This window comes from Tauraco erythrolophus, chromosome 1, assembly GCF_009769465.1.
Source record: "Tauraco erythrolophus isolate bTauEry1 chromosome 1, bTauEry1.pri, whole genome shotgun sequence".
Taxonomy (NCBI): Eukaryota; Metazoa; Chordata; class Aves; order Musophagiformes; family Musophagidae; genus Tauraco; species Tauraco erythrolophus.
Genome location: NC_141465.1, coordinates 111,838,820 through 111,854,523, shown reverse-complemented (window position 1 = coordinate 111,854,523; position 15,704 = coordinate 111,838,820). Strand labels below are relative to the sequence as shown.

General features: G+C 39.2%; 1 protein-coding gene across 7 annotated transcripts in view; it reads left to right on the top strand.

Annotated features, from left to right (window-relative positions):
• Positions 1-15,704, top strand: part of FRY (FRY microtubule binding protein) — a 204,619-nt gene that overhangs the window by 61,835 nt on the left and 127,080 nt on the right. For all 7 annotated transcript variants that reach the window (XM_086621030.1, XM_086621024.1, XM_086621016.1 and 4 more), the window contains one exon: positions 15,113-15,166. In XM_086621030.1, coding sequence (XP_086477156.1) covers positions 15,113-15,166 — 54 coding nt within the window. The remainder of the gene's footprint in view (positions 1-15,112; positions 15,167-15,704) is intronic.

The following is a 15,704-nucleotide window of genomic DNA, read 5'->3' as shown; positions in this document are numbered from 1 at the left end:
TTTGTTATGTACACAGAGCCCAATTGTAAATTACAGTGTTCTGACAACTATGGTGGAAAACCAGGTTTGTATCCCGCCATGAGTTGCAGACACTAGCAAGGTACAAAAAACTTTTGCTATTTTCTAGGGCAGCAGTGAAGGGTGCAGCACCCTCCCCCTCCTGTAGCCCTGTGAAATCTCGGCTGGGATAACAAATTTACAGCAGCGGAGAAAGCAGAGGGCAATGTCACCCACTCCTCCTGCTGCCTTGGCTGTCAACCAAGTGTGATTTGACATTTTGATCACTGGATCTGGCAGCGATCATCATAAAAAATGCACTCCCTGGTAGGCATGAATCTCATGTCGACTATCCACTGCTAAGTCGTTAGTAAGTTAGAATGGAAACCTTTTGTTTCCAGATGTGATTTTTTTTTTTTTTTTTTACTTTGTCTGGAGAATATTTTATTCGGAATTCAGGTCGTTTTTTCACCTTTTCAAGGTCTCTGAAATATAACAAACATTTCAATAATTACATTAAGTTCACAATTATGTGGCTAATTTTTAATTATTAAACTACTGTACCCAGATTGTCAAGTTATATTGATCCAAATTAAAGGTGTTTGATGGCAGATTTAATTAAAATGAATTTTCCTATTTATAAAAGTGAATTCACATAAATGAAATGTAAGTAATTTCTTCTTCATAACCCTTAATAATTTCCTGCCTCTTTTCTGTAAATAATTGTTCTCCTTTATAATGAAATTAGGACTTTTTCCTGCAGACCTTTTTTCGCAGCTGATTGCATTCATATTTAATTTTTATCAATTTATAATGTAAATCTTCTCTGCGTTACTTTACTTACAAACACAATTTGATATTTTGTTACTGTTGATTTTTTTCAAGCAGTGGTGACCTTAAAATGAAGCTGGAATGAGGAAGCCGGGGAAATATTGTTGCCAGTTCAAATGATAAAATGTGTTTACATATATTAACACTGTGAGGAAAAAGCCCAGAAAATAGTTTCCTGTTTACAACTGTTGATTATCACTTGGAGTAATAATTCATCCTGTGCATACTGATCAGGCTAGTCTTTAAACATGGCTTTCTGCAGTACTTACACACAGCTGTAGACGTTGATAAAGCGTAGTGAGCTACAGGCATTGACAGTGGTTAATGGTTAATTTAGCTGTTGGTAAACTTTCATTATGCTTTTCCCCTGCAAGCATCTTCTTTTACTGAGCTTGTCTAAATTCAGAATCTCTCTGAATACTGAACTCAAGAACAGAATTTACTCATTATAGGTTTAGGACTCTATGCATATTCATGTATTCTGCCTATAACTTCCTCCTTTTATTAGGTAGGTTTTCTCTTGCCATTGGAAGAAAACTGAAAGGTGTGATGTGTTGATACTAGTATAGTTATTACTTCCATTTCATTAGAAGCTCAAAGACATTACAATATAGACCTATTTCGAAACAGAGCTGGCAATAATAGCCAAGCAGGTGGTAAGGAAGACATTGAAGGACAAGAGTAGTACAAGTTTGTTCTTGCAAAGACTGACCAACCAACGTGTGTAGTGACAGAGTTGTCCAGTTGGCTTTAGTCTAGGCTTCACTTTCTCTAGGCAAGAGAAGAAATATGCTAAGGAGAGACTTGGAAGAAAAGGAAGTAGAAGGTTTATTGGTTTATGAGGACTGAGCTGTGGTAACTAGTAAGATTTATGTAGGCTATAATAATACCAAGCAGTTTTATCCCACAGCTGTAATGTAGAATATTCTGGTTTTACATGGACTAAAATTCCAGCTGCAACACATGAGGAATGACTCCTTTGTTGTCATCTATAATGAGACACATTAACATCATACATTTCTTACATTTGAAGTCCTCATGAATAGTTTGGCATACACATGGACTTCGGATTCACAGCGCACAGACAGAGGTTACTATAAGGAACAAGTAATTTCATGGAAAAGAGGAAAGGCAAACTGCCTTGCTCTTTTCTAACTGTCCACTCAGTATTTGTACGCCCAGATAAACTGAAAAGAAGACAACTTTATTTGAAGAACTTTATGCAAGTATACAGTGAAAATACTGTTCTTTTTCCCATACAAAAACTATCCTCCCTAGAATCTTCCTCTGTAAATGTTGCAGACATGCAGCATTTCCCGTTGTAATCTGGCCTTATCCACCTCTGTGTCACTCAAGGATTATGCCGTTCATCATTAATATAATTTTTATTCTGCTAGTGTTGGTGGTAGTCAAAATTCTGTAAAGCATGTAGGCAGTCTATCACAACCCTAAGGAGCCCATAGTTCATCGTATCGTAACTCTGTATCTAATGTATCATATTCTTTATTTCTACTGTATTCTTTATTTAGTATTTAAATGATATAAATAAATATTAGTAGATTAGTTCTTTCGATCCAGTTGTGACAAATAATGTGTAGGACATTGAGAATAATTATCTATTCTTTCAGTAATTGTTTCTGAACTACGTAAGATGCTTCTTTATGAAATTCTACCTCACTTTATTAGTACTGTGCTGAAGACTGTCCTGTTACCTGTTCATAAGAAAATGAAAGCTTCTACACACCATCTTACTTTAACTACTTGATATTTAACCTGAATATACTATCCTTGTATTGTATGGAGCCCTACAGATCTGTTACAGGGGTTGCATTAAGTGGCTTCTTGAATGGGCAGATCTATGTCTATCAGTCATAGGACAGTCATTCTTCTCAGGAGAAGGCCCATCTCCTAGTGCTCTCAGCAAGTGCCAGCTCAGCAGAGTTTCTTTCCTACAGGTCATTGACTGGATCCTGGGGCAATTTTTTAGACTAACAGTTGGTCTCAGTATTTTATTCAATTCATAGCCATATCTAAGGACTAAGTTCTGTGTGCATTGTCCCCTTGGTTCTGTTACTTTTTTCTCAGACTTTCCAGCAGCTGACTTCTCTATTTCAATTAATCTGTTACGCGGAAGAATGGTCTCAGTCATCACTCTTCCCTCCTTCACTAATCAACTTCTGTTGGAACTTCACTGGCTTTCCAAATATAAGCCAGTCCATATAATCTGGCTCTTCCAGTGATAATGAAGCCCAAGCTGGGCCAGATCAGCTTGTTCTTTCCCCTAGTAGAGAGAAAGACAGCTAAGCCTGGGAGATATCATCTGTGAAATCAGCAAGCTCTACTCATGTACTCAAAGGATGTGAAGGTAGAAAAATAGGAAAAATCAAGCTTCTGCATCGAAGATGGAGAGCATCAAATATAGCAAAGACAACTCCAATGGCATAAAGAGCCTTCGCTTCCTCTTCCACTCATCACTGAGAAATAATATCCCCCTTTAGTTATCTCAGTACGTATCTCAGGCTGAGACCTGTAGCAGAAGCCAAGCACTGAAGAGGGTAGAGCAGTAGTCCTTCTGGGGTGGCTAATTGTGAACCTTAGAACAGTTATGTTCCTGAAACACCTAAAAGGTTTGTGTGATTGAAGCAGTGGCTACAGATGAGACATCGTCTGTGTAGTTCACAGGGTCATATTGTAGAACTGAAATACAAGAGTTGAGGGAAAGAGTATGAAAGACACAGTTGGAAAAAGAGTTAGAGGAAGAGATAAATGTAGGGTTACAGAAGGAATCATAGGGAGTGCAGGAGACAGGATGCAGCGTGGGTCAGATTCCAGCATCGATACGAGACTGAGGGAAAAGTTCATGCCATTTTAGCAACCAGGAAAGTAAAGGACACATTTTCACATAGCCATTGGCATGGGCATTCGCAGCTAGATACAGGTCCATAAAACCACCAATATATTTCAGAGCCAGGCGATGTCAACATGAGCTTTCTGAGTGATCTCAAGGTTTCCATAGCTGGTTGTGTGGGCGGAATGCTGTCTGAGGCTTCAGATCCAGGATGCTCGCTGTCCCTGGGCCTCACTGCTGCATGGATATAGTTGGAGGATAGTCAATGGCACATATGATGGTTCAAATTGCTAAGAGGATTTAATATTGGAAGACAGATTCAATCCAAGGTCACCGAGGCTGTCACGCTATGTTACATGTTGGCTGATGCTTGCAAATAGAGCAGAGAACCTTCCACATGCCCCTAATCACATTTTTGTGTCATTTAAGGATATTGGTTGTTACCACTATTCAGATAATGAAAGTCATACTACAGTCATCTCAGGCCAGTCTTATCACTGGACTGTCATCGTGAAGGACAGAAAGAAAATCAAGTATATACTTTGGTAGCATTCTTGCCAGATAAGTAGCAATTAATTAAAGAGATTTCTTTCCGTATTTTTGCAAGAGCTTCATCCTTTGGCATGCTTTCAGAGTCATGTTTAAAGTCAATGAGGTACTGCTTCAGAATTGCTGTATGTTTTTAAATTTAAATTTATATGCTCTTTTCTGGGCCTGAGTCTGGCATGGTACAGCTTACACATCAGACAGCTTGAATGATGCCATATTTGACCCTGCGTATCTGGTGGCATGCCAAATATGAGAAAAACTTAAGTACTTCACGTAGCTACCTTCTCAGTTTGGAAATCCACCCAATAAGGTCTTGTTTCCTTAGCTGGGCATGCAGTACATAGTGGAACCTATGCCTTCAGTGACCATTGTACATGTAGCAGAACAGTGAAGGCTGAAATTAGCTCTGCAAGGGCACCCTGGCATCCTCCTTGAAAGTCTGTCAGATCAGAACCAGTAACCAGGAAGAAAACACATCTTTTATGGTACAGCTACAGCCTTCGTGAAATAAATACATACCCAGGAAAGCCCAAAAGATAGGAAGTTTAAAGAAAACTACCTACTGTTCCAGTGCCTCACCACCCTCAATGTAAAAAATTTCTTCCATATATCTGATCGAAATCTGCTGTCTTTCAGTTTAAAGCCATTGCCCCTTGTCCTAGCACTACATACCCTTGTCAAAATTCCCTCTCCAGCTTTCCCGTAAGACCTTTTAGGTACTGGAAGGCTGCTAGAAGGTCTGCCTGTAGCCACTTTTCTCTTCTCCAGGCCGAACAACCCCAACTCTCTCAGCCTGTCTTCACAGGAGAGGTGCTCTCAATTCCTTATCCACCGAGTGGTCCATCCATCAAATCCATGTCTTTCCAATTTAGAGACAAGGATGTTATGCAAGGCAGTGTCAAATTCTTTGGACAAGTCCAGGTAGATGATGTCAGTTGCTCCTCCCTTATCCACCAATGCTGTAACCCTGTCGTAGAAGGCCACTAAATTTGTCAGGCACAATTTGCCCCTAGTGAAGCCATGTTGGCTGTCACCAATCACCTCCTTATTTTCCTTAGCATAGGAAAATACACCTTAGCATAGTTTCTAGGAGGATCTTCTCCATGATCTTGCTGGGCACAGAGGTGAGACTGACTGGCCTGTACTTCCACGCATCTTCCTTTTTTCCCTTAAAAGTGGGGGTTATGTTTCCTCTTTTCCTGCTGCTGGGAACTTCACAGGACTGCCACGACTTCTGAAATATGATGGATAGCGGCTTAGCAACTTCATCCGCCAGTTCCCTGCCCATGGCAGGCGGGTTGGAGCTAGATGATCTTTGAGGTCCCTTCCAACCCAAACCATTCTATGATTCTATGATTCCCTCAGGACCTGCAGATGCAATTCATCAGGTCCCATGGACTTGTTTACCTTCAAGTTCGTTAGATGATCTCAAACCTGATCTTCTCCTGCAGTGGACAGTTCTTCATTCTCTCAGTCCCCGCTTTTGCCTTCTGTGACTTGGGCCATGTGGCTACAGCACTTGCCAGTGAAGATTGGGGCAAAAAAGTCATTGAGTATCTCAGCCTTCTCCATATCCTGGGTAACCAGGTCTCCTGTTTCCTTCCAGAGAGGACTCACGTTTTCACTAGTCCTCCTTTTACCACCAATGTACCTATAGAAGTTTTGCTTGTCACTCTTGATGTTCCTGGCCAGATATAATTCTGTCAGGGCTTTAGCTTTCCTGGTTGCTTAGACAATTTCTCAGTATTCCTCCCAGGCTACCTGTCCTTGCTTCATCAATGCATTCTAAGAACCTTCTGGATTGCTTATGCCCAGCTGTGTTGTCCCTCCAACAGATATCAGGGTGTTTGAAGCCCTCATGAGGACCGGGGCTTGTGAACATGAGGCTGCTCCTATCTGTCTATAGAGGACCTCATCTGCTTAGTCTTCCTGGTTGAGTGGTCTTTAGCAGACCCCCCACTATAATATCACCTCTCCCTGCCCTCCCTGTAATCCTGAGCCATAAGCTCTCGGTTGGCTCCTCATCCACCCCCAAGATGGATTTCCCACATGTGGAAGTCCAGATCACCATAGTCTATTGTTCTTAGAATGCTAAAAATAAGTAACATACAAATCACAGTATCAAATGCTTTTTCAGAACATCATGTTTATTCCAGTCCCACAGGCTCATAGATAAAAGATCTTGGACTCTCATACTGCGTCTCATGACACCACTCTTGACTGAAGCCTTATACAACGTATCATTAGAGTATGACTCCAGAAAGCCTTCTTCCTGGCTTCGTGTTGAGAGCAAGGTGGAATTAGTGTTTTTGTGGAACTTAGCTTGCTCTGAGTGTCTGTATTTTGAGCGTGTTCTTGTTCCTATTATGGAGAAACATTTTTATGAAGGTGCATTGTAATGGATCTCAGCAGAAATGACAGAAGAAATCTGTATTTACTTTAATAGGTTTTGAGAAATAAATCCTATATATCTTGCTCACCTTGAAGAAATTGCATCATATAAGCAAAAAAGACCCTGTCTTTTTTTTGTGTCTTGCCGCAGTCAGGCTTTGTGATGTAACAGCCATGTTGTTTTCCAGCTACACAACAGTTTATTACTGCCGCTTCCCACAGGAGGCCTTTGTCATTTCATTAGTATGAGTTTAGTTATTATAGCAACGATTGACTTAAAGTGGTTTAGGGCTTTTTTGAATATTCAAATTTACAATCAAATACCGGTTTAGTCAATAACTCTTTTAGGAGTTTAAGTCATTGAATCTGTAATAATTGATTATAGATATAGAAATTGGGAATATTGATAGTTTTGAACTTAACCCATGTAAATCATTAGTTGGATTTGGGACTACTAATAAACTCAATCCTGTACCTAAAATTCAATTAACAGTCTTAGTTAATCCATTATGTTAACTTTATAGTCCTTCCTCAAGCTATACATCATGGTCCTTCATGAATTTTCATCACAAGTAAGGATGCTACTAAAACTCAGTATATTCTCTGCCCCAGCAAATTATGTATTAATTAACAATGTTTTATTTTCTTACATTGGAATTTTTAAGGTCAGAATCAGTCACTCTACTAGCACAAGTCTATGATGGAATTGGTGAGTCAACATTAAGTGTCCACACTTCATTTCTAGATGCTCTTTTTAAATTTATCATGCTTACAGGTTGTAAAATTCACCTCTTTTTCTATACGCTGTAGCACTGAAGTAATTAAAGTCAGGGAAAACCAAGGAGAGTATTATGATACTAGCCCACCTTACACCTTGCATGTGTTCAGATAGAGGATTTTGGCGTGTTAAGTTACAATTTAAAAAAGGCATTCCTGTTAACACAAAGCTCTGAAAATAAACAGCCAATATAATTTCCTTTCTCACTTGTGCTAGAGTCTACCTCAAATTTCACTGAAGTCATCCTTAGTACTCTTTTCCACTTTCCAGATTTTAAAAAAGCGTATATTTAAAATATTTCTTTCAGAACTGGTCCACTGGTAGCCATCAGCTTATTTGGGCTTAAAATACCTTAGTAAAAGGAATATTTTTACTTCCTACCTGCAAGAGAGCACCTTACTCTGCAATGGAAAAATATTAGAGAAGACACGGATGCTGAGAGCAGTAGTTTTTTTGTTTATTTGTTTTGGGTTTTCTCTGCAGTTACCCATATATCTGTAACAGCACTTAATCTTTGTTTAAAGTTTGTGATCATTTATTATCAACACCAGCTTGAAAGCATGTCTGGGAATTTTTTTACTAATCAGGTAAGAATGTCAGAGTTCTTGAGTTGTTTGCTCGAGGTAAGTGAAAGAAAGAAAACTTTCTTATTTGTTTTGTTTTGGGTTTTTTTGAGGTTTTTTCCTTAAGTTCATGCTATTTTGGGTTAGTTGCAGTGCTGATTTTTGCACTGTGCATCTAATAGCTTGAAAAGCCATCTCTAGTTCAGTGAGTTTGCTTCTCTCTTCAGTCTGCTTGGAATTTACTCCACTTCTTTGTAGTATTAGTAGTGAAAATTAATTTGCTCTTTCGTTGGCTTGTTTGGCTATTTTTCTGATATATCAGCTGCTTCAAATTGAACATTCTCATGACTAAAATTTCTGAGTGTCCCCTTTTTATTTTTGTTGATAGGCAGCATAGCTAAAGGATGCCTAATCTGCCCTAATCAGACAAAAATTAGCCTGTAATACCTTATGTGATGAGAAAAGCTATTACTTGAGTCAGAACAGTACATGACGTGGATGCCAAAGAGCCAAGACTCAGAGCCAGTGAATGGAAACCTGTGCTTGAAGCTGAACTGATGTTTTCTTACACGGTTTTGTATTCAGCAGTACAGTAGTACAGCACATCCTTTTCTGTGTGACCGGAACAGAATAGCTGTTACAAAGAAAAGTGCAATTGCATGAAGAAAGAATGGATCGAGTAATACTAAGCCTGTCTTCTAAACCTGCACCTTTCATTATTTTTATGCAGTAACTGTAATCACAAGAAGGTTTTGGACCTGAGTTTGCTAAAATAAAAAGTTGTGGGAGATGTAGAATATTTTTACATATATTTCGTAGCCTCTTGAAATATGCTTTTTTCCCTGCATATGAAAGAAATACTGTGTACAATTAGTATTGGTTTTTTACTTAATTTTCAAAAGTTACATGACGTTCATCATTTTTGGAGTCTATGATTTTGTCTCGTGCAGAGTTATGGTGTTTTCTTGAAGCTGTATTATCATGTCTTTTTTATTATATTTGCATTTAGAATTTCTTTTTGATATATGCTTAGAATTTCAACGATTAATAAAAGAAATCCCCTTTTCTGTTCTTATTTTACTACCTGTGTACCATAGTCACTGACACAGTCTCTTAAAAGAGGTGTCTAGTAGCTAATTGGTGCTGAGCAGAGCAACAAGAGAAATCGAAGATTCTGTTATCCACTGAAATGGCAATTTATATTTCTATGCATGAGGACCTGCTGACTTGCAAAGAACAGTTGTGAAAACAGGACACTAATTGCCTGTTTTATAGTCGTTCCAGGTGGGAGACGTTTGTGAGACTATCAGAGTAAACAGATTGTGCTTTTCAGTCTAAAAGCTTGGCTCTCTTAATTGCTTAGATATAAATTAACTAGGTTTCCTGGGGTGGTGATGGGGATTCCCAAATAGTAAAAAGGTAAATAAGTGACAAAAATTATTTCCCAAGAAGTCCAAAAGTATTTTCAGTATAACAGCTTTTTTATAGTACAACTGTTCTATACATTTTTGAGAGGGCAGAAGAGAAGTAAATACTTGCAGGTTCAGCTGTGTGAACCTGTTCAATGCAGGATCGGCACAGATCCGTTCTGGGAGAGAGAAGGCAGGAGCACATAGCTGAAATGGAGGCACGGACCAGACAAACTATCCCTCTCAGAGGCCAGGGATATCCCTTTCAGATGAGCTGGTAGGTCAGCTGCATCTGAAGGGTAGGTAGGTACTCCTCTGTGGAATAGCTTTGCATGCCAAGCCTTCAGAAGCAAATTGTTGTCATGGGATTTTCTCCTAGATGATACAGATAATGGTTTACAGACCCCATGAGCGCAAGATTGACAGCAATACCTTTTCCAATCTTTGTGCAAAATAACCAATGGCATAATTAAAAATTTAACGTGTTTGATCAAGCTATTTTTGGAGCAGACCTTTTCCTACAGAGCACCACCTTCCTTTCTTGCTGAAAAGAATATAATACAAAGATGTTCAAATTCTTTTGGGGCTTACCTGATGAGTCATCATAAGCAGGAAGGAATTACACTTGGGGATTTTTTTTTTTTTAAGATTGCACTTACGTGCATTTTGTATATATTTTAGCTGTAGTAGTTGAATATGATCTATGTCTACTCCATTTTATGTGAAAAGGTCCATTCTTCTGCTGTTTCCTTTTGGTAACTCTTCCATCCCAGCAGACTACTCAGTAGAATATGTGTGGCTGCTCTTTAGCATGAAGTGCAAAAGTTACATTTTGCATCAAAATATCCGTGCATCCTCCATACCTTCATAAAAAAAGGGTGTTTATCTCAGTCAATAATAAAGTACCCAGTCATAGTTCAGTAGGAATAACGTGCCTAATGGTTGCTGAGGTTAGAAATAACTTTAAGGGGCATTATTTGTCATTGTAATGTGGTGACATAGTGAAGCTTAATAGGCACTACAACATCCTTTTGTTTTCATGTTTCCCTGAACACTCAGTTCTGTGACAGGTGGCTGAGAAAAGCTATTCCTGTGTAAATTTACCCAATTATATTTGTGTAGCAGCCCTGAAAAAGCATTAATATATGAACCATTAAAAGTAGCTGACAGTCTTTGGAGAAATGTGTAAGTGTGCCTATGTGAACAGAGGGTTTGACCAATATGTTGTTTTTCTAGATGGATCATAAATATGGTATTTAGTTGATGTGTGCAAATGTGATAAAATATACATTTGCTGTTGCATATTCAACATATTCTATTTTATGATATTCAGTTATTGTTTTCACAACAGCAATGAGGCAGAGGAAGGAAATTAATTTTTAGGTGAGCGTTTTGTTTTGTAAGCATTGGCGATGCAAAAAGTCTAGATAGTTTTATTGAAAAACAATAGTTTCAAATATTAAATGCAAAATTGTCTTTGCTGGTCTTTACTGCTTATCTCTAACGTGTTCATATCATGGGAGTTTCCAGCGTGAACAAATACAGAGTGTACAATTGAAGGCAGCACTTCAAACAAGAAATAAGGGTGTTTAACTTAGTGATTAAAAATGGAAATGTTATTATTGAGAGTCCATTCTTCTGAAATTTTCTGATGGTTTTTTTTATAGCCCAGAAAGCTATGGGCTCTTTCAGATTAATCAAAAGTTTCTTTATTCATATTTTGTGGTTGTAGGCTTTGGCTCCAAATTCAGCCTACCTATTCATCCAAGATTTGGAAGACATTTCTGTAGAATGAATTATAGCTACAGAGACTCGAACAGAGTCAGCTCCTAATATGAAAGGGCCTCTTTGCCATTTCTGAATTGGGTGGGCAAGAAAATAAATAAAAATAAAATAGTGCCTTGAGGCTGGAAAACATTTTTAAGATTTTTAAAAAACTTTTAAATAAGTGTATCTGCAGAGTAAATAGACTGCTATGGTATCTATTACTCAGAGGCAGTTTCCCTGTATTATACTTTTTAACCTTTTCTCTGCCAGTCCTGAGTCTTTGGTATCTAATGAAAGTGTCTACCGTTGAGTAGAAATATATTTTATATAGTAGATGCCATAGCAATGGTGTTGAAAATATTGCATAAAATGAAATGGTGAGATTTGTAAGGTTATTAGAACTAACCTGCATAGAATAGGCAAGTTATTTACAGTAGATGAGAAGAAAATATGTATCGCATAAAGAAAAAATGCTGTTTTCAAAGGACACCTGAAACGCCTGCATGTTGTTGAGCTGTTTTTGAATTTACTCATCAGTGTCTTCCTGACATGGTCACTTGTTACACTCATCACTTAGACACCAAAAACCATGCTTGTATCTGGCCCTTCATCTTTATTCAGTTCATTATCTATTCAGTACTCATCATTAGTACTGAAGTAATAGTAGTAATAACTTCTATTTTTTAGTAATAAAAGTAAGTAGTCATAACTTCTACTTTGAGTTTTCTCGAATCTCCAAGCTCCAAATATAGTTTTCTGTGGTTGTTGCCATTCACTGCAGGGGTACAATGAGTTGCTCTGACGTGGGCAGCCCACTCCCAGAACAGGGGGGTATGTGCAGAGACACTTGGCTTCACGGGGTCAGCTTGAGTCCAGCCAGGCAGCGTCAGTGGCAGCACCATGCTTGGAAAGAGTTTAGGAAAAAGCAGGAGCAGCAGCAACCTGAACAGGGGGACGAAGAAGAAGCTGAGACAGCTGCAAGCAGCTGCTGCTGCCCGGCAAGAGCGCAAGGAGAGGGGAAATGGCAAGAACAGCAGTGGGTGCAGAATGAGAGGAAGGGAAGAAAAAAGCCTCAGTTAAAGTCTCCCTAGACTGGAAACATGGAGAAGTCAAGGCAGCAGAACTCTTCCTGGCTTTTGCTAGGTGCCCTTGGCTGGTCTCCATCCCAGGACTGCCTTCTGCTGCGCCCAAGTCTGTTGTGCAGCCTGTGAACGGTTTCTTTAGTTGAACCTACAATGGTTTGGGAAGCCCTGACCTAGTCACTAGTAGGGGCGAGAGGGCAAGAGATGAGTTGTATTGCCCTATCAAAATGGAGAGTTCTTCACTAACTCAGAAGTGTAGCCCCTACAGAACATCATCATCATGAACTGAAGTATTTGTGAGGTGTATGTGGTAACAGGGGAGTAGGACATTTTTAGCATTGCAGTTCCAGACTTGAGTTCCCAGAGCATGTTTTATCTCATTTAATTGTGTCCATCTTACAGATTCCTTTCTTATGAGGAATCTCACACCTCATTTCTGCCTGAAACACTGAACGCATTTCTGCTGGATTTTAGGTACTACTCTGAAAGCCAAGCATTGCAGCGTTGGGCATAGAAACACAAAGCTTCTGGATGCCAAAGCTTTTTATTTAAACAGACCTTAAGAAACTTCTCTTGGTAACACAAGTCTTCTGTAACAAAATCAGAAATGCAAGTTAAAAAAAAAAGCTTGTATGTTGTTTTTTTCTTTTAAACCACACTAATTCTCAGTATGTTGATTTGTCCAGGACCCATTAAAACTTAAGAAGTTGAACACTGCTTTTGAAGTATTTTCTGCTGTCCTTTTCAGTATGCACCAATAGGCAAAAGAAGTGTTGTCCTCCCATGGGACACAACTGGGTAGAGTAGCACGGAGTTACTGGTTGAGGAGGACTGCGGGGGGGGTGGTATCATGTGTCTGTTTCTGGGCTACAAGATTTTACTGTGTCTGTTTGTTACCAATAACCTGTCATAAAGTTCTCATTAATAGTTTTTGTGCCTTTAATGTAACCTGGAGGAGTCACTTTAGATATTAGAGATAACAGTGAAAAATATTGATGACTGTCCTGGATAAATCAGTGACTCAATAGAAAACATTTTGTTGATTTTTCTATTTGGTAGGTTGTCAGGGGATACTGTGGTCACCTTGCCAGCTGGCATTACGAGTGGATCAGCATAATTAATTTCAAAATCAGTCAGCATCTTACACTGGGCAATGGTTTCTCCAGAGAGAAACATTAAATAATAGAAATCTTTGGACCGTCTCAAGTCTCTCCGTTCCATTATCTCAGCAGCTTTACAGATTTCTTTGTTTTGCATCTCACATCCCCTGGCAGTGATGGTATTTTGCCTGATAAATTAACAGATGCTGATGAGTGTAATGTTTTGCTGAAAGCTGAACAGAAAAATCTCATGCTGAGCTGGTGGGAGAGCCCTGATCTTGCAGCTGTAGGAGAAGAAAGATGCATAATTTACAGAAGAATAAGGCGCTGGCGCGTTTCGGACACCAGCAACAGTAGTACAATTCAGTGCAGAATTGCGATGGTGAGGGTGACATGTATTTCAGACTGTCATCTGCCTTCACCTATTGTTTGTTTTCATTGTGGTTTCGGAGATTCATGTTTTGCGTACTGCCGCGTACATCTAGAATACTGGATTCTGAACTTCTGCGTGCTTCAGTAATGGAGCCTGCTTGGCGAAAAAGCCGTAAAGGTGTATGGATGTTCACATGTGGGGACTCATATTTCTGAGCTGGGCAGTTCTCCTTGGCCTTCCTAGGTGCTCTGAGAACGTGTCCTGAAAATGTGCTTCCATTCCAAAAATACTTTTCTTTTTTGAGTAATACAGCCATTTTTTCCACAATTATCTTCCTTAAAAATGAACTCTATGATATTTAATTCTTCTAAAATCACCTTTCTTTCAGTATGTAGTGCATGATGCCCTATATCTATGGACATGTTTATATTGCCTGGCAATATTATAACAAGAAGGTACATCATGTAGCTAAATAGAGCTCCTTGGTTATGTATTAGAGGAAACACCAGGTGCATTTTATGATCTTGAAAGAGTTTATCATCAGTGTGAGCACCAAGTGACTCAGGTTTAATGAATGGTTAATCCTTGTCTTAGCAAAACACTGAAGATGCTCCATCAGTATTAGGTGTATTAGGTTGTATGTGTGCAGAGGTCTCCTTTGCATATGAAACAAACATATCTTCATCATGAAACAGATCAGGAGGCAAATTATGTGAGTAAAAATCTGTTGCTCACCAGCCTGGGCTGCGGCACCCAGGACGCTGTTGCATCTTCCGCAGCCAGGAGGAAATGGCCTGCCTCTTGTAAGTAATTTATTTCATTTAATAAACTTAAGGATCAGTACCTTGAGTTGATTAATTAGTCATTATCTTTAACTCAGTCCAGCTGGGTAATAATGATTAGATGCCATAATTCCCCCTTTTTGTTTTACAATTTTTTTGTTTTCACAAAGGCTTTAGGGTGAGCAGACACCCGGTCCATTCATCCAACTCCAGCACGCTTCCCTCCCATGAATACCACGTCAGGGCTTGCGGCTTTGCCTTCTTCTCCGAAGGACTCTCGCTCGGGCTCCCGAGTCCGGCTCTGGCTCCTTTGGCTCGGGCTCTCGGCTCCGGCAAGGGAGTCGGGGCTTCTCAGGGTCTCGTGGATGCATCACGTCGGGGTCACCAGTTGTTGCTCACCAGCCTGGGCTGCAGCACCAAGGACACTGTTGCATCTTCCACAGCCAGGAAGAAAATGGCCTGCCTCTTGTAGGCAGGATCGGTACCTTGAGTTAGTTAATTAGTTCATTATCTTTAACTCAGTCCAGCTGGGTAATAATGATTGGATGCCATAAAAATCTAACAGAAAAACAATAGTAGAGTTGATAGAGTATATCATATTATTGATCTTAAGTAATACATATTTAATATCTTTTCTTTTAGGAGAAGCCACTGACCAAATCTCTGCAACGAGGAGAAGACCCCCAGTTTGATCAAGTAAGACACTTGAAACTATGTTATTTCCATTCCTCAGGCTATAAGACCAGTACTTGGAAGGCAGTCTGGTGTCTTTATACTCTCATTGTGTACTGCAAAAGCAATATTTCTCAACGTACTTCAGTAGAATGATGAATGTTTTGCCTAACCATTCTTGGTTTTAAATTAGGAGAATTTTTCCCTGTTTCCCCTCATGGAGGTTTTGAAGCAAACTTTTTATCTTTTCAGAATATCTGCTTTTTGAAACAGGTGCATGGCACCCAATCTTTCTTTTATGGGATTTCTCTTAGGGTTAGTATGAGGGCCTTTAGAATCGTTGTTATTGGCATCAGTCTCATTAGTCTATTTTGCCTCTGTAGCTGTCACCCAGCCTGACTTACATGTATGCTGCAATTCACCTAGGCTGAGCCAACTTGTTGTATTTAAAATTAAGCATAAATTCAGTTGTCAGTATAAATGCCTATATATGACAAGGTAAATAATAATTAGAGAAAAATGATTGGCAGGGAAAACAAGTTAAAAACTAAAATAGAATTTA